At 40.2% G+C, this 19,195-nt stretch overlaps 3 protein-coding genes across 6 annotated transcripts; 2 read left to right on the top strand and 1 right to left on the bottom strand.

The window, feature by feature from the left end:
* Positions 1–1,248: 1,248 nt before the first annotated feature.
* On the bottom strand, positions 1,249–10,625 carry nop53 (NOP53 ribosome biogenesis factor). Of its 3 annotated transcripts, none has more exons than XM_044201302.1 (13): positions 10,485–10,625; positions 9,925–10,203; positions 8,756–8,832; positions 8,472–8,571; positions 6,796–6,998; positions 5,999–6,054; positions 5,738–5,833; positions 5,293–5,394; positions 5,026–5,196; positions 3,898–4,073; positions 2,086–2,152; positions 1,605–1,681; positions 1,249–1,471 (listed from the first exon to the last, which is right to left on the bottom strand). In XM_044201302.1, the coding sequence occupies exons 1-13, from the start codon at positions 10,547–10,549 to the stop codon at positions 1,411–1,413; spliced, it is 1,530 nt and encodes a 509-aa protein (XP_044057237.1). In that variant the 5' UTR covers positions 10,550–10,625; the 3' UTR covers positions 1,249–1,410. The 3 variants fall into 3 exon arrangements, with proteins under 3 accessions (XP_044057237.1, XP_044057233.1, XP_044057236.1); XM_044201298.1 differs by having other exon boundaries at positions 8,472–8,577; positions 10,485–10,624; XM_044201301.1 differs by having other exon boundaries at positions 8,472–8,574; positions 10,485–10,622.
* A 69-nt stretch (positions 10,626–10,694) lies between these two features.
* On the top strand, positions 10,695–13,584 carry h3f3b.1 (H3 histone, family 3B.1). Of its 2 annotated transcripts, XR_006378499.1 has the most exons (5): positions 10,695–10,838; positions 11,784–11,927; positions 12,443–12,596; positions 12,688–12,983; positions 13,465–13,584. XR_006378499.1 is itself a non-coding variant. In XM_044201303.1 (4 exons), the coding sequence occupies exons 2-4, from the start codon at positions 11,800–11,802 to the stop codon at positions 12,814–12,816; spliced, it is 411 nt and encodes a 136-aa protein (XP_044057238.1). In that variant the 5' UTR covers positions 10,695–10,838; positions 11,784–11,799; the 3' UTR covers positions 12,817–13,584. The 2 variants fall into 2 exon arrangements, 1 of the variants encoding a protein (XP_044057238.1); XM_044201303.1 differs by having other exon boundaries at positions 12,688–13,584.
* Positions 13,585–14,483: 899 nt separating this feature from the next.
* Positions 14,484–18,101, top strand: LOC122878495 (histone H3.3A). The gene is made up of 4 exons (XM_044201304.1): positions 14,484–14,637; positions 15,625–15,768; positions 16,055–16,208; positions 16,563–18,101. Exons 2-4 carry the CDS (start codon positions 15,641–15,643, stop codon positions 16,689–16,691), a joined length of 411 nt encoding a protein of 136 aa, XP_044057239.1. The 5' UTR covers positions 14,484–14,637; positions 15,625–15,640; the 3' UTR covers positions 16,692–18,101.
* Positions 18,102–19,195: the final 1,094 nt, after the last annotated feature.

A 19,195-nucleotide genomic window follows, 5' to 3' on the forward strand; every position in this document is an offset into this window, starting at 1 on the left:
AGTCAAAATTTTAACTAATTAATCTGGAAACTAATGACACTGCCATCAGCCTCACCTACAGCATAGACAGTCGTGTACTATAGTGTATTCTGAGCTAAATCCTTTAAGTAGAAAAGTAATGGATGGGCTTCCTTGGGTACAAACTGAGGCTTTGTGAGTCTGCGGGTTAATTCATCAGCAGGTAGTTGGCATGAAAACGTTGATAAGCCGCTAAAATGGGAGGTGGTCCAGGGTCCACTACTCACTTTGTCTTGCAAGGGGGGGAGGGAGAGCAACTGATTCAGACAACTAGGTGGGTGGGGGGCTTCTGCCTACTCTGAAGGTAAAAGATTACATTTTCACACTGATTAACGGATAAGAAGCTTTGGCGTAGCTCCAGGCCCCATGGGAGGGAATGTGTGTGCATGTGTGCGTGCACGTCCTTGTTCACACCAGCAGGACACTGAAGGCAATTATGGTTTTAAGCCAGCGGGTTGGAATCAATTATCACATGCCAACTTCCTCAAGCCCATCTGTCTGGAGGTTTTTTCATGTAAGATTAAAATAAAAAAAAATAAAAAAATCATTAATCTACTTCAATGTAACTCCATTTAATCAGGTAATCTAATTATGGGGATTAAAAAAATGCATGTATTTTTCATTTCAGTTGCCTTTTCTCTTAACTTTTTAAAATCACTGTCTAATACTTTTTGCTGTATGTTAACCTGGGTGTCATGGCATCTAAAGCAGATACACAGAAACTCAATAGATAAGAGAAAACCTGAATGAAGGTTGCAACTCCTGTAGTTCTTCCCTTGAGGAATACTGATGAAATTTCTTGACAACACTGAACATCTTATGAAACATTACTTACTGGTGTGATATTGATGCAAACCCTTAAAAGTTTCACCAAGAAATTTAGGATATATTACAAAGTCTACACATTTGAAATTGCAGTAATCTTGAGAAATATCAGGCTCACCAATAGCGGACACAAACCTGACCAATATCTCCGCAGTAGATAGTAACACTTCATGTGACCGACCCCATTAACCAAGGCTGCAAGTCTTCACTCATGTACGAGCAGAGTAGTGACACACTGACACTTGACCTCAGCAGACCCAGGAAACCTCATCCTGATAGGAGTCATATTACATAACACACACTGAAACAACATTATCTGAATAGAAGTGTGAAAAGTGATATCAAACTTGCAAGACACACAAACACACAGCAGTACAGGAAATAAACCACACTGAAACCCAACACTTTTCACTGATTTGACATATGCACTTGTAATCTTCTCAAAGGGTCAAACAACAGCCCTCAACAGTCATTAAGTTGTATATACACAGCTACGTTATGGTGCGTTTGTGGCTTTAAATGCTGCCCAGCCTCTGGTGTTCAGCTCCTGTGGTCTGTGGCTCGGCACTAAGTGATCTCTCTAAAAGCCCTCTTCTCCACATACTTCAGCTTGTGTCTCCTCTTGAACCTAAGAGACGGGGGAAGGGTGGTAGCAGAGAGGCAGAAACGCACATTTTAAAATCAATATACACCTCATGAATGTGTACATCACTGTGAGCCTTTGATGAGATGTTACATAAGAGTGAGGCAGAAGTCCTTACTTGGCTCTTTCTCTTGGTTCAATCAGGTTCCTCTTCTGCAGACTCTTGAAGCGGTCCTTGAGGACGCTGCCCTCTGGCTGCAGAGTCACAGCATTACACGAGGTGAGACAAATTCATGAGACAAATGTCGCTCTGCTTTGACTCAATGCGCAATTCCCACCCAAATTTTAAAATCCCATTCACACCATAAAGGCTGATTTAAAGTATTATTCAGAGACATAATGGCAGGAGATAAGAGAGAAGAGCCGGGAATTTGCCACCGGCAATTAGATCCTATGAAACTGTAATGATCCCTGTGGGGAAAAGTGGGTCGTCGCAGTATTAGAGAATAGGATAAAGCTTAGAATAAGACAATGCTGAGTGCTGAAGATAATACACCAACTAAATGAACCAAAACTCATTACAGATAAAGACTCTGTGTCCTCACTGGCAAAGGTCAAAGTGGATGAGCAAGCAAACATTGTAACAGTTGGTGAAGTACCTTGAGTCGTCGCAGGGAGCCGGCCAGCTCGTCACTCAACTGAACCTCCAGGTCCTGAGCCTGAAACCTGCAAATAAGGACCGAAAGGTTTACAACATAAAATAGGTCCATCCACATACTGCCCCCTGCTGAAGTAACCACAGGTAAGGATAAACATGAATACATTACACATTTGTCTCCATAACTTAAGGTGACAAAAGGACAGTGAAAATGTAAGGGCTTAGTGGCAATAAGCATGTATGTCCACGTCGACACATTTCTTAAGTAAATCACTAGAAACATTTGGGGTTACTCCAATTAGTCAAATTCATTTTGCTAAATAAAGGATGCTGAGAGAAAAACTGGTACTAGGGAAAACATCATTTGTGATGCTGAAATGGCACTGGAGAGCCAACAAAGAAGTTGACTACTGCCAACAGAAAACTGATCTGCAATCTGTACAACTTGTATACGGTCTCATCATTCTTTGCCTCATTAAAAATAACATTGTTGCCACTGAACATACTACGAGAACTTATGGGGGATGTTACTCTGTCACTTAGCATCTGACGGTCTATAACGAGTCCAACTAAACCAGAACCTACAGGGGTTTAAAAACGCAGCTGCGTGCTAAACTGGACCTGGTTTGTTTAACTGTCTGGCCTCCGTCAGTCTAAAACTTCTGCTTTTCGCATTAAGGCTAAATGTCAAATCATCACAAATTGACATGTGGACCCACTGACATTGACTCGCACAAATATTTAAAAAATATAAATTTAAAAATAACATTACCATTTAATCAAACTATGGTGAGATGAGTTTTTATCCCAAATTCTGTCTCATATTCCCAGCAGCAGAAATCAACAGACTTAAATATTTGTGTTTATATTACATCCTAGATCACTGTCCGTGCCTTCACCTCCTCTTGCCTTGATTCTTGCTGGAATACACTGGCTCCCTGTTGAGTTCAGTTCAAGATTCTAGTTACTTTTAAAGCCCTTTGTGGTATACGCATTTTGGATGCATATAATATTGTACTCACACTTGCTGCTGCTCTTATAAAACAACATATTCTGACACACTAAAGACCAGAGTAATGTAGACCGTCTTCTCTTAAATCACACCTGCAGGAGGTTGAAGTTAAACCTCAGGTATGATGACCTCTAGTGGCATTTAAGTGGTCTCTACAGGACACAGCAATGGGCTTAAGAGACCATGAGATTTTTTATTCCACACAACATAGGTTTAAACCTGTACTAAACCTTAAACTGCAGCTAAGCTAATGACAGAGCAACAGCCCCATAGAAGCTGGGTTTTGTAACCCCAGCGGATAAAGATAACCCTGGGAATAAAAACATGCATGTCACATGGGTTTTACAGCGTTAAAAGGGCACTCCACCAGTTTTACACACAAAGATCAGTTTACTCGTCACAAGAAAAATACCACTCAGCCTGTGAGTAGTAGTAGTAGTATATTACTAGTACATGTGAATAATATTTTACTTGGCTCTAAAGGGAGCTTTACAAAGTCTGAGGAATCTCATCAGGCTTATCTCGGATTGGGCTTCAGACAAAAGAAAGCCTGCCTTACAAACTGACGGTGTGGAGTTTGAAAGAAGTGGACATTAACAAAGAGACGCTATTGTGTTGCATTACGGGAAACATAGAATCCAGTGTTTTTGAAGCTCGAGCATAGCTCGGCCTCTGCCCTATACGTTTTGACCATTTCTTAGACCTGTCTATTGTGAGTCCCCCAAATTTATCAGTGTGCAAATCACCGAAGTAGCCCTTTAACATGTGGAAGCAGGTGGGAGGGGAGTGCTAGGCGTGTACTTGAGTTTGCCGAGGCGTCTGGGTTGAGCTTTCTGGGCCTCCTGGTTGGCCTTGCGTTGTTTCTGTTTGGCCTTGGTTTTCTGGTCCTGCTGTTTGATGGAGGCCTTTATGGAGCGAAGCTGGAAGAGCTGCTGATGCTGGCCAATCTGCCGTCTGCTGGCCAGCCGCCGCTGCTCCTGGGATGGAAAGAGGAAGAAAGAGAGGACTGTTAGATGGCCAGTGGAGCAACGGCACTACGGCACTCGCCATTACAACTGACACTTTCGTTTACTAGTTTGGCGATCCATCTAAAAATGAAAAGCACCGTGTTCTTTGCTACAAGAGGTTATCAAACATTTTGCTCTTTAAGAATCACATACAAAACAAGCTCGGCAATTCCAAACTTGTCTCTGAAAAGTTTAAAAGTGCCTTAAAGTAGGGCTGTAACCAGCGATTATTTTCATTAATCTGCTGATTTTCTTTATCTATGAAATGTTAAAAAAACAAATATGGCCATCATGAGTTTCCAGAGCCCAAGGTGTGTCTTCAAATGTCTTGTTCTATCCAACCTACATCCCAGATATTTAATTTACTGTCACATATGACAAAAGTAAAAAAACATGTCACATCCAAGAAGCTAGAACCAGTAAATGTTGAGCATTTTTGCTTTAATGACTGAAAGAAAAACGGAAAATATTAATTATCAAAATTGTTTCTTTTCTTTCGATCGACTAATCAATTAAACAACTAATTGTTTCAGATCTCCGTTAAAGTCCTTCTCTTCAAGTTCCAACTTTCAGCTTTAGGAGTCGTAAACATCTTGTGCTCCTGATATCAAATCTGATGAATTAAAAAAAAAAAAAAGGTAATTAATTAATTAACCTGATCAATAAATCTTGCAGTGCTCAGTTTCAAGAGTCACTTTATCAAAACGCTTCATTACATTCTTAGAGATTTTCTAGAGGAGTGGAATGATTTCTATCAATAGAAACTCAACCTGTACCTGTATTCACAGCTGACATTAACATTGAAACAGTCCAAACTTGTCTATGAATGTGTAGGATTACTTATATAGTAGAAATCACTTTACTGGAATGTTTCTGAAGTGAAAGTCTTTAAAAATTAGTCAAGTATGAATTCTGTATGTACCTTAATTTTTTCTGCCCTCTCTCTCTTCCTCTGTCTCTCCGTTTTCTTCTCTGCCAGTGAGATGGCTCCCACTGCCACGTCCTCCTCTTCTCCCTCTTCCCCATTAGGAGCCGCTTCTTCTTCGTTCTCCTCTTCTACCAGGCCTTCCACCTGCTCTCTGAAGACCGTCTCCTGCAGAACACACGTTGGATAAAATCAAAGATCCAAATTTCCACAACATTAAGAATAAACCAAAGACGATGGACGAGCTGGAATAATCATCTGTACCTCTGTTGCTGTGTCTTCTCTGTTGACAGCCAGCTGTCTCTCTATTTTGTCTGCCTCCTTTTGTTTCTTGACCTCCACCTCATGGGCCTCCTGCAGCAAGGCCTGGGTTCACAGAGAGAGGGAGGAGAGGAGAGAGATCAGTCAGTCGATGCTGGTCATTACAACAAGATAAACAATGAACAACATGTTATTGTTTTGGAAATTAAATGAATTAACATAAATAACTTTTTAATCAAAACATAAATGAACTGCTTTTGTACTGGATAAACCCAACAGCAAATCACAACAAACGCAAGACCTCTAAAAAAAAAAGGTCATACGAAGGTTGTACGAGCTTTAGTATCACTTGTTAACGAGTAACGGTCCACTGTTTAAAATGACTGTACATTTAAAATGCTGATGCCTAGCCAGTAGTAAGTCTGTAGGTTGTAGAGCCGCGACTCACCTGATGGGAGAAGAAGTCTGGGTTGTAGGATCCTCCAGGAGCGATCACCTCCACAGCAGGAAGCACAGACGGCTTCTCATTTAACTTCTCTGGACGCTGACAAAACAGTGATGCAGCCACATTGATCAAACTCAAACCGCCACACATAACATAAAACATTAGTCCCCTGCTGGCGGCTCATTAGAGGAAATCAAACTGTAGAGGGATGTTTACTTTAACCAGTCACTTAAATCTCTCACAATAACCGACATTTATTCTCACCTTGACACGCTTCTTGCCCGTCTGCTGAAGGTACCAGGGGTCAGCTGCATCTTTGTCTACATTAAAAAGAAAAATTGGTTTCAAATATGAGCATTTACGTGTGCTAAAGACAGCTGATCGGAATTTGGCGGCAAACATTAGCGCAAAAGTCCACATTTTCAAAATAATGTAGCTGCAAATCTATGATCAGTTCAGATTCCTGTACGTTGTTCAATTTTTAGTTCGTACAGCTGCCAGAAAGATTGGGTTTAAAAAGGATGAGTGTGACTATCGTAACACATTTCTCTTTTGGATCCCCCTGATCACCATCAGCTGGCAGACACAAGAGTCTTGGTTTAGCTGAAGAACTCTTTAAAATATTCATCCACTTGCATCGTGCCCACATCTCAAGCTCTGATCGCGTTTGCCTGCGGAGCAAACATGATACTGTACACTTATCCCAACTGTATGACAAATGCAGCTTAGGTTTAGCCTCTAACTCCCACATGGAAGGACCCACGGTCCAAGAGATGCACATTTTAGGTTATTATGTTCTTATCAAATTCTTATGAATGATTAACAACCTGTTTATTACCAACATCCCTATTTTGGACATTTGGATCTTAACATAAACTCTATACATTTATTTCTACATGTGTATCCTCAGATCCCAGATGACCATTCACACAACGGTAGTCTGAGCTCCGTGTTGCTCTTCACATTCCCATGAAGGAAATACTGGGAGCGCAAGGATGGGATCATCACTGGACGGACGGACAGACAGAGACAGACAGACAGAGCACTCAAACTCAACTCACACTCTTGTCCCCACATGTCATAGTAGTCTCTGTCTGGGTTGTTGTTGGCCTCTGTCACTGCCTTCTTGGCCGTCCTGTCGAGCGGCCGTCTGTTCAGCAGCTGTTTCTGCCTCCGTGGCACCACGCCTTTGGCTGCCAGCTGCTCTGCCTTCTGGGCAATGCGACGGAGTTTCTTGGCATTAGGTTGCTGATAGGCCAGCACACTGCAAAAGCAAAAGCAGCAACTAGCACACTAAATGTTTCGGCCTGTTTGATTTGACACTGTCTACTTCATGATGCATGTTTGCATAATCCTCAGATCGCAGGACACCATTTACACAACAGTCTCCCGAGCTCCTGTGTGTTGTCTTCACATTCCCATGAAAGAAATACTGGGAGCGCAAGAATGAGATCATCACCGGACACACTCAAAACATTTAAATAAAACAAATACAAGGCTGATTTTTCAATATATTTTAAAAATACTCAGATTTAACAGACACATATATGAGGTTGCTCCAAAAATAACATGATCCTTTACTAACAGACTTAAGGAACCTCTTCCTCTAGTCAGGTCAGAGGTCAGATACAATGTAACACCATGAAAACAGTCGGCCAGTCCCCTTGCCCACAGACATTTCATGATTCTCATTTCTCTGATTGGTGGTGGTGTACTTACTATGCCCCCGTTACTAGGGTTGCCAACCATCCTGTAAATTACAGAATTGTCCCATAGTCGGAAACTAAAAGACATGTTCCGTATTGAACTGATACGGGACGCGCTTTTGTTCTGAATTTTTGTGAATCAATTCAGTGCAAGTCTATGGGAGAGAAATATTAAGACAGGGTGATTTGTATGAGAAACCCTCCTGCTCTGTTATCCCTCAGCCTGACTGCCATGTTGTTCCACTACCCAAACAGAGAAGCGTTGTTTTGTTGACAATCATCCATGCCAAGTTTCCCTTAAGACCCTCTTGATTTATAAAACATCTAAAATAAGCAAGTTCACTATGTGAGTGCCTTTGTACATCAACAGTAGATGAAAATGTAGGATTCATGAATGACGTTTGGTGAGTAAGCAGAAAACACTGCTCTTACCGTTTACAAATCACCACTAATTAATGTCCTCTCGCATCCCACACTGCATCATCATAGGTCGGTTTCTCATACAGACCACCCTCCGCCCAGCCCCGCCGACGTTACGTATTTCCATTTCAGAAAGCTGGGAACCCTACCTGTTACTCCAATACATTCAGCACAGAAATTAATGACTGACATATCCGGTTATGGCTGTTATTAAGCTATATGCACTTAGCGTACAGTGACTTAAAAAACAGAAAAAACTCTGGGTTGGTTCACATGATAAATTGTGTTAAATGACAATACCACAAAATTCATAATGAGTCATTAAAGATGTTACATCATATATATCATGGAAAGCATAATGTCCACTGTTTTTGTAACTAGAGACTTCAGTTACCAGTCGCTTTACCATACCACTGTTCCCACATACTGAACTACTGAGCTGCCTGATTCACACATACTGTAGCCTACTTAAGAACTGAATCCAACCCAGAAAATAACATTTGAGAAGGAAACTGGCCTCTGTTTCTCCTGACATTGTCTTTACAATTAAGGATGCTGAATCTAGCCATAGAAGAGGAGTAAACGGCAAAAGGGCCGTGATGGATACTGACTCTTTAGGTGGTGGAACGAGGGAGTCATGCTGCAGGATCAGGTCTATCCTCAGAGGACGTGACGCCTTCCCTTTCCTCTTCTTCTTCTCCTCGACAGGCTCTGCTATTTCACAGAGACATACACGTTATTTAGATTCAGCATCAGGCAGACACTTACATACATATGTATTTATAGAAGGATGTCAGAAAACAACTATCAAACTGGATAGTTGCTCATTTGTATTTAATTTACATATGTGCAACTCAATTTCTACTAATTGTAATATGTGTAATTACATATTTACCCTTCTGTTCAGCTTTCTTAGGTTGTCCAACATCCAAAAAGAACAAACTGTCATCTGACTTCTCAGACAGCAGACCCCTGAAATACATAAAGATCACATCACGTCACATTTTAGACTTACAGCTGAAGAAGCCGCTTTTTCCAACGTTTTGTTTACAACTATCAATTATTTTCATGATCAATTAATCTGTTGAGTATTTTTTTTCCCAAGTAACTGATTAACCATGTACCATTTAAAATGTCAGGCAATAATAAAAATAAATAAAGCCATAAAGTTCCAAGAGACCAAGGTGACATCTTCAAATAGCTTGTTTTGTCCGGCCAATAGTCCAAAACCCCGAGATATTCAATTTACAAATGATACAAAAGACAGAAAAGCGGTAAATCCCCATATTCCGGATCTGCAACCAGCAAAAGGTTTTAAGTTTTGCTTGATAAAAAAGGTTTGAACGGTCAATCGGTGATCAAAATTATTGTCCATTAATTCTATTAGTCAACTAATTGAATAATCATTTCAGCAGTTGTACTCAGGGTGCAAAATGTACTTTTTTGTCCACCGGCCAAACGGTTAGTGAATGTTCAAATCTTTCCATCCACTCAATAAGTCACCATTGTTTTTTTTTGGCTGGTGAGTGAAGCATATCTACCAGCTACTTGGATATTTTACCAGCTGCTAATTTTGTGCCCTGCTTATATTACTCTCATGGACTTAGACACGGATTGCAGAATTTTGGGAATTCTAGTGAATCGACACAAGCACTGTAGCCTGATGAGTCTTTTACAGACACGCAAACGGTGCATAACACACTGGCCCTCAGCTTCAGCACTAGCTGACTGACTTGTTGTTTAGCAAAGCAACTTGAACTCCCTGATTTTGTGACTGGATTCTGTCTCCATGACCATCATCGAGAAGAACGACATTTTAGATAATAAAAACAAAATGTCAAACCACACAGGACTGGCCAAGCTGTTATAAAAAAGATACAGACAACGTTTTGAATACCCCTGATACGTGGGGGAGGCGACGACAGACAACGGGACATAAACCTGCAAAACTTCAACAAAAAATCCTGCATCACAGGAAACCTTATGGTAGACACTTTTATGAGTTTTATTTTAACGTTAACTTAACTCTTTGTCCTCCCCACATGGACAACTAACTAAACTTACCCTGTGGTCCTCTCCTGGTGTCTCACGTCTTCTAAAAACGCATCTACATCATTTATGTCGCTGTGTTTGTTCCAGTTCTTTTTCTTATTCTTGTTCACACGTTTTCTCCGACTACTGACCACGTCTGAAGAGTCTGAAGACGACTTAAAATTTAGAAAACCTGGCTGTGAAGCCACCACGCGTTTCAACCTCCTGGCCGCCGCCATGTTGGAGGACTGAAGAGAAACACGTTCCTTCTTCTTTTGTGCTGGAGCGCTGGAGTGAAGGTGGTGGCGCCGCCTGCAGGACGGACAGTGTAAATGCTATAAAAGATGTCTCCTTGGAAATAAAAGTTTTAACTTGTTTTGTTTTTAATTGTATCGTATTTTATAAGGCTATGATAATAATTTTATTTACATCAAAGTGAGTATATTAACATAGTTTTGCGTGATACACTGAACAATGAAGAGTATTGTTATGTTGGTTTTAAATTATATATATTTTTTACATTCATTACACAATAAATCAAATGAAAACTGTGAATATAGTATTAAAAGTCTGAAAGACTAAATGCCACTCACTTTTTATTCTCTCTCCAATACTGAGAGTGCTTTAGTTGCCTTTTTCCTTTCCAGGTAAAATACATGTAATAAAACACTAATAATAATCACCTAAAACTAACAAAACTGTCAATAATCAAGACTGAGAAAAACTTGTTGCACGACATTGCACGTGAGTGCGGTCACGCAAGTGTTTATCATGTTCGTGCATGTATGTAATATGTCCCAAATGCATCATGGGAAACGTGTCTCCTGTTGCTTTCCTATGTTCTTTTTCCTTTTTTTGCTTCCTTCGTTTTATTGCGAGAACAACGCTTTAGAGACTCAAGAATAAATTCCCATTTTAAGCTGCAATCTTTCACTAAGTTTTCAAAGGTAAGTATCACCATTTCAATAAAACTCTAATCTATCATTTAATGTTGTGTTAGTTATCGGGTGGACGTGTTTTTTCGTTTATTTTCGATGAAAAAGAAAACGCAGAGCAGTCGAGCTATTATCTGCCTGCTCGGGGAGTCGGGGACCTAAAAGGCATTTGTGATCTGGTCGAATTTGACTCGGAAATGCGCCTAAAGTGAGGGGTCATCTGACAAAATATTGTTCATCAATTGATCCCCTGACATGTCTAGTGTCATTTTCAAAAAGTATATTCCACTTTCATGCCGTGGTTTTTATATTCTTCCGTCGTTTTTATGATCACCCTCATCGTTTGCTACAACGATTTTTCCTTCCCGTTTACATTCTTCTAGCCAGCAGCCAGCCATCATCTTTAGGTGTGCTAGTTTGCGGAGTCAGGGCAGCCGGTGTGGGCGGGGTCGCCTGGTTTCCTTCAAAATAGCTCATTCTGAATAAAAAATCAAGGCTTGTACGCAACCGGGGAGCACACTGTGAAGAATCGAACAAACCCACGTTCAATGCGCAAGGGGCGGGGTTTGTCGGGCAATCATCTTGCTGTGATTGGTCGAAAGGTTCACAACATCCCGCCTCACAGGCTTGTAAACAGAATGTGATTGGTTCACACGATAAAGAGCTCTACTATGATTCGATGCCTTCGCTGTCGGTTTTTACTACAGCCATTGCATAAACTGCCTGGGATATAATTTGAAAAACCTGAGGTTCCTGATGCCGATTTATATTTTTGTATAACTCACTCTAACTGAACAGTCTGTCTTATTGATGTAAAGTTCAAAATTAAATAAAATACAACTGGAAAAGTACATTTTTATCCTTCATATCCTGTACACTTAAGCGCTTCCGTTGCACATGTGCCTAAACATGCTCTGTAGTTACTTTACCAAAGCAAAGTTTATCATGTCCCCCCAGGTGATCTTTAGTAGCCATGGCCCGTACCAAGCAGACTGCCCGTAAGTCCACTGGAGGCAAAGCCCCACGTAAACAGCTGGCCACAAAGGCTGCTCGCAAGAGCGCCCCTTCCACTGGTGGTGTCAAGAAGCCCCATCGCTACAGGTGAGAGCTCACATAGTTCTTCTGTTTGTGTTGGAAAGATAAACAACACGAGAGACGCGACAGTTTTATGCCCCTTGTTGCATATGTGGATATAAACTAACGCACAGATGGATTCAGTAGTTTTCCTCCAGCCCGCAGGAAACTCTTTGGGGACATATTTTAGTTCTCTTATTAATGCAGTTAACTCAATGAGCAAACTTTGTCACAAAACACAGCAGTCTATGTATATTGTACATTTGGACTGTTCTGTGGAGAACATTGTGGGAAAACAAAACGAGTGCAGCTGATATTCAATCCTGTGGTCTCTCTCAGACTCCTACTAGTAGTCAAAGACTGGAGTTCTAACGTTGCCCTACCAACAGTATGCAGGGTGAAGATGAAAATAGGTGCACAAGATGAAAAGTAATGTGTTCTTGAAATCCAAGAAGGATAACATAAGCTTGTGCAAAAGCAGGTCAATTCAGCTGCTCCCACCTCAAATTTAGCACACGTTAATGTCTGCCTCTCCTCTCCAGGCCCGGTACTGTGGCTCTGCGTGAGATCCGTCGTTATCAGAAGTCCACTGAGCTGCTGATCCGCAAGCTGCCCTTCCAGCGCCTGGTGAGAGAAATCGCCCAGGACTTCAAGACTGATCTGCGTTTCCAGAGTGCAGCCATCGGTGCTCTGCAGGTCAGCAGCACCCGCTGTAGAAAATGAATAACCTGATACCGTGTTTCATCATTCCAACTAAACACCAATGTTTTGATTCTGCCATCTGCAGGAGGCCAGCGAGGCATACCTGGTGGGGCTGTTTGAGGACACCAACCTGTGCGCCATCCACGCCAAGCGTGTCACCATCATGCCCAAAGACATCCAGCTGGCACGTCGTATCCGCGGGGAGCGCGCTTAAAATGTTCTCTGATTTGTTCACCACTCTTTCTATCCCTTTCCTGCCTCTATACTTAGTAGTTTGGTTTGAGGTTCTATATATATCATATGATTGTGATAACCGTAAAATGTGTGATCATGTCTTCTTTGGTGCTACTAGTAGCAGAGTTTTCTTCGAGATATCTTCATGTATGTTTGAAACTTTGTATCACTTTGAATTACACTCCTCACTTCTAACTAGCTAGCTCAAAGGAATGCCTTATCTCTATGAAAAAAAGGTGTTTTTGCAAGCCAAGAATAGTGTGATATGAATTGAGCATAGGAAATAGCATTAAGGTTGAGACATTTTCATCTACAGACGGACCTATGCATTGATATAATGGGTCTTCAAATTTCTTTTCCTTTAAAAAAAATAGAAATTTGTTGTAAAAGTAGTGATTTTTCTTTTTTTTTTACAATAATGGTGTATTTCTACTGTTACTGTTTAATGTATCAAAATAGAAAAGTCTGATTCTGGTTGTCAATTAGAAACGTCATTGTGCTATGATGACACTGCATTTTTGGCAGATTACAAGCGGCATATATGTAGCAGACCTATGTTGATCATATTTTGATTTTCAGCCACGTTCTTATGTCCAGGTAATGTTTTGACTTTTTGTTCCTCTCTCAGGTTGATAAGGTAACCTAATTTTTTTTTCTACTGTGTCTTTGATTTATGTTTTCAGTCATTTTTGAACGCAAAATATTTGTACTCACATACAAACATAATAAACAGATTCTTGTGGTTAAATACGTTGTGAGTGAATATCTACACTCAAATACTGTTCAGATGTGAGCTGAAACAGTTAGTTGATGGACAGAAAATTAATCTGCAACTACTTTTATAATTATTGTCCTTTGTTGAGCAAATGTGTAAAACATTCCCTAATCCCAATTTCTCAGTTATGAGGATTTTCTGTCTGCTGTGACTGAATTTCTTTGAGTTTTGAGCAGTTTGAAGTCACCGTGGACTTTAGGAAATTGTGATGGACATTTTTCACAAAAGAATAATAGTTTCAGCCCTAATTCACATTCTTATGCATACATTTAGTACATTTCTGTTCTTATGCATCCTTTAGATAAATGCTGTATCCTTACCAAAAAAGAAAAGTTTCAATTGCGTAATGCAGCTGTGGTAACAATGAGTATTTGGGGTGATTCTGATATTTAAATAAAATCCAGGGGCATACTTTCCCTGAAACCCTTTTTATTGTAAATTAAATCCAAAACAACTTTTGTAGACAAAATTACTAATAAAAAATTAGGTCTCTAAAAATTCACAAGACATAATGGTCACCAAACACTCCGCTTTGAACATACATCGCTCCCCTGTGGTTTTCTGATGCTTTTTTTTTTACGTCACTTCTAAACATACATTCAGCAGTTGTCAGATAATTGTTATGCATTACAGCGCTTTCAAACCAACTAAAAGTACGACTAACTTCAATGCCTAATGTCACACTTTCGGGTTGACCCAAATGGACAATTACATTCATATTGAATCTAGAAAAACACTAAACACTCCAAACAGCAGCAGCACATCTGTATTTCCCGTTAACTGGTCAAAATTTAAAGCACCGACTTGTTCGATAAATATTAATAAAACTAAATACTCCGTGCTGACAAGTATGTGTCAAACTCATAAAAGTCACCACACAAATGTTGTGAACACTGTTGCATTGTGGGGCAGATGATTGACGCGGCGGCCATTTTCCCGCTGGACGCTGCTTCCCATTGTGGATACGAAGAAGAAAATAGAGACAAGCGAAACATTTCTCACGACTTGTACTCACTTTTCCCCTAGGTAAGCCTCTCAAAATATGTCACTGTGTTTGTGAATGAACTTTGTATTTTTTAGTAGATTTTTTTTTTAATTTGTAGGCACCTTTAACAGTGAAAAACCTCTAATTTTGTCGTGTGAGAAAATAACAAACACGGCTGTCGAAACGACGGTGAAATGCAGTCTTTACTGCAGCCGTTCAGATGAGGGGAAATTCTGTTTCAAATTATGCGCCGGTTCAGCTCGGTTCTACGCAGCCGTTAGGGACCGTTCAGCTCTCCTATGCGTATCTATGAGTTCCTTGAAATGTCTTCTGTGTTGTTCTCTCATTTCCCGATACGCTGGAACAGCGATTATTTGTAAAATTGAAGTTGTTTATGTGCTACTCCTTTGCTCTTCTGCCCTGGGTCTTTATCCCGTTTGCGCATCAAACCGCCGCCATCATCAGAGCGGGGTAGGCGGACCTAGCAACAGTGGAAGGCAGCTGTAGAGCCCGCCTACCTCGAAGACTCTGCATGCTAATTGGCTCATACGTTATAGTTTTAGATATATTGGTCTGCCAGCCAATAGTATCGTCGTTCTTCTTTGATTGATGTTTGTCAGGCTGATTGTGATAGGGAATGTCTTTTTATGTTTATTTACCCAAAAATTAACTTAATTCAAGTTGCCTGTTCCAATTTTAAAGACGGTATAATATAAAATGTCTATTCTGTATTTAAAAACACAAGTGCTGTTGAGAGGGTAAATAATCACTATTCAGGAAGTGTCTTCCACAGTGGGTACCACCTCAAGTGTTGAAGTATCAAACCAACGAAATATTGTAATGAATCCAATAGTTTTCTTTCTGTCTGTTTATTGGTGCAATAAAAGCATTTTTCTGAGTAAACAGGGTAAAGAAAGTACAAGAAATCAGAAGAAGACTTAAAAGGAGAGCTCTTGACCATGTTACATGTTGTGCATACTAAACCAAAGCTGCTGAATTCTTTATCCTTGTTTCCCCATCTTCTTCAGGTGATCTTTAGTAGCCATGGCCCGTACCAAGCAGACTGCCCGTAAGTCCACTGGAGGCAAAGCCCCACGTAAACAGCTGGCCACAAAGGCTGCTCGCAAGAGCGCCCCTTCCACTGGTGGTGTCAAGAAGCCCCATCGCTACAGGTGAGACAGGCAAAAACAGCTCCCAGACAAGTGTTTTCACTCTGTTTTAGGCCAGACGGAAATCCTAAACCATGTAGGGATAACATTATATGAGAAAAAAAAAACATTCAGGTGTTTCTAGAATGCAAAGGAGTACAAAAAAATTCTCAAACCCTAGATTGTAAACTCTCACTCAACCAGCTGTAGGTGTCCTGCTTTGTGTAGTTTGACTTTAATGTGGTTGAAACAAAAAAGATATTCTTCCCATGTCCTCAGCACATAATAACTTTTTTTATGTATTGTGAAGGCCCGGTACTGTGGCTCTGCGTGAGATCCGTCGTTATCAGAAGTCCACTGAGCTGCTGATCCGCAAGCTGCCCTTCCAGCGCCTGGTGAGAGAAATCGCCCAGGACTTCAAGACTGATCTGCGTTTCCAGAGTGCAGCCATCGGAGCTCTGCAGGTCTGTATTTCAGTCAAATCTACACTATGCACTCAAAGTTGGCTAATGATTGTTAATTAATGAATCCCAACTGTACATGAATATGATATAATAAAGGCTGGAAAATTTTAAAGTGAAGATGAGTGACACAGATGTACACTGTGTTGTACAGTAAATCCACAATTCATTTCATGTCTATTGATTATTTTTGGTACTAAATTAGTTAATCATTTAGTCTAAAAAAAAAAAAGTGTAAAAACTAATGACAGTCGGCCATAATAAAGTTACCAAAGCCAAAAGTGATCATTCAATTAATCAACCAGTCATTTTAGCTATACTGACAACTGTTGCATTTCCTGTTTTCCTTCTCTGCAGGAGGCTAGCGAGGCATACCTGGTGGGTCTGTTTGAGGACACCAACCTGTGCGCCATCCACGCCAAGCGTGTCACCATCATGCCCAAAGACATCCAGCTGGCACGTCGTATCCGTGGGGAGCGCGCTTAAACGTTTCTCCTCCTCTTGGTCTTTTTCCTTTTCACCTCTTCCTGCCCTTCCTTCACCGGTCTGTCCCTAACCTGCTCCCTCCCTCTCTCCCCCCCGTGTTAGTAGTGTGTAGAGGAAAACTGATTATATTATGGATACAGTGTATAGTCGTGTTTTTCTTAGTGCTCTCGGCAGCAGACTTCTAGGGTACTCTCTTTTTGTGCATGTACCGACTCTTTGGTGATGAGATCTCCTCAAGCACACGTCTCCTACTTTGCACTGTTTCTAACCTGACTCTGTGGGGGAGAGGATGATTTGTGGATAGAATAAGGAAAAAACAAGGACTAGAACAATGCAAATTTGGGAGGGACAGACAGGAGGAGAGGATGGGTATTTGTCTGCTGGGGGACTCTCGTCTCTTTTCTGCAGCAGGGTGCTAGAAGAACTTACCTGGTCCTCTTCTCCTGCTTTCTATCCTCTGCCAGCCTCGCTCCGAATTGTGCAGAGATGACAGTGTTAGTCTCTTCTCATAAGGGCAGAGGCTTGATTTTCTGTCCCTCTATGTGTCTGCATGAGTGTTGGCTCTGATCACCACAGGAAATTGTATACAATCCATCAGCATCTTTGGATAAGTTGATTCATGATTACCATATTGATCATTGCTGTCATCCGCCATGTTAGTTTTTTTTTTTTCCTTCCAAATAAGTCTCATGCACATGATTTTTTTTTTTTTTCACTTCAAACTATTTGTGGATGACATGGATATGGGGGGATACATCAGAGTAAAACACCTACAGAGAACAAAAACAAAAAAACAGATTTGAACAGATTTTTTTCTACTGAAATGTGAAGCTACTGACTTGTTTTGGCACCAAAGTTTGATCCTCTTGTAGACACTCTTTTCCTAACTGACAGAAGAGTTTAACCTCACCTGTTTTTGTGGTGTTCAAATTGGTTTCATCTAATAATTTAAAGCCAAAGCTTTAGAGCTGAAGTGGTGTCAGAGATCTTTTTTTAGCAGTGGCTCATTTTTTAATAAAGGACCTTTTTATAACAAAGGTTCATCTAGGTTTGTAATGTTCTCCAAAACCAAAATCTCTCAAAGTGTGAAAATGATTTTTTAAAAACAAAATAACTGATTAAAATGTGAAAATGTATTGTAAATCAGTGTTACATGACAAATAATTCTGGTCATGTTTTCTGTATACGTCCCCCCCGTTGCTTCGTTTTTTTTCTCCGGCTCAGTTGATCGTCTGTATACCGTCTCTCAGGTTGACTTGTCACCCTTTTAACTTAATTTTTATTTTTTTGCTCAATTTGATTTTCTTTTTTTTTCTTTTTTTTTGAAATGTTGAGGATGATGTCTCAATTAAACGTTTGTAATTTCCAGATTTGTCATATAAGGTGGTAATAAATGGATGTTACACACAATCCCGTGTCTAAGTGGTATACATACTTCCAGTGTTAGCATGCCGCTTTTAATGTAGTATAAATAATAATAATAATTACACAAATAATGTCTTATTATAATATTTACAGTGAAGAGAAGAGTTACAATATGGTGATGGTTTTAAAAATTAAAAGGCCATATAACACTGTTACCTGTGTCCTTGTAAAACAGTTTGTTTTGGTGGCCCTGGCATTGAGAAACACGAGGTAAATAACAATCATAGTTCACCTTTGGACCCACGTTGTACATAGAAAATAGTTCCTCATACAAAGTACAGTCAATTCAAACAGTGCATGACAAAATAAAGCTTAAAATTTTCCTGACACTAAGCAGTAGCTCTGTGTAAAATGATTTGAGATTCAAATGAACTTTCATTGCAATGGTATAATCAACCCAGGAAATACATATATTAGTGCCAAAAACTCAATGAATCCTGTTTACTGTGTAAAGAGCAGCTAGAGGATTATTTTTATATTCTGACAGAGCTATTAAGCAAGTCTTGAATATTTTGAGGTTTAGAAGAAATGCTGGTGAAAGACTTTTACCTGTTCACACGCCATTCACAGCAACCTCCCAGATTGTCAAAATACAATGAAATGAAAGCACATTATTGCCTTTAGGTTACTTTACCATAACATAACATGACCTACAATCCTAGATCAATAACTCATTAAATACTCTAACTCTAATGTATCTTCTGTAGCCTTCATACCGAAGTCCTGTGAACCCTGATCGTAGTGATCTAACACTGATGTCAGTTACACCACTAGATGGCAGTAAAACATCATGTTTTTGTTGGTAACAGCAACTCTTTAAAACTCTTCAAAACTCCTTGATACTGTGGAATGGACGTCCTGCTGATGTTAAATTGTGCTTTAGCTCGGAGTGAATTAGGACAGTATTTTTATTTGTATTAGATTAGTGAATTCGAATGTGTGCAGTTTTGTAGTTCGTCCTATCACAGCTGTTGTCTTGAAATGTTCATCCCTGTGGCCTCGCGTTTCTCCTTAAACTTACATGTATTTTTCACATCTGCCTTTGTTATTATGCTAATGGAATATGATTTTCTTCTTCG

The sequence above is a fragment of the Siniperca chuatsi genome, linkage group LG7 (genome assembly GCF_020085105.1).
Source record: "Siniperca chuatsi isolate FFG_IHB_CAS linkage group LG7, ASM2008510v1, whole genome shotgun sequence".
NCBI classification, from domain to species: Eukaryota; Metazoa; Chordata; class Actinopteri; order Centrarchiformes; family Sinipercidae; genus Siniperca; species Siniperca chuatsi.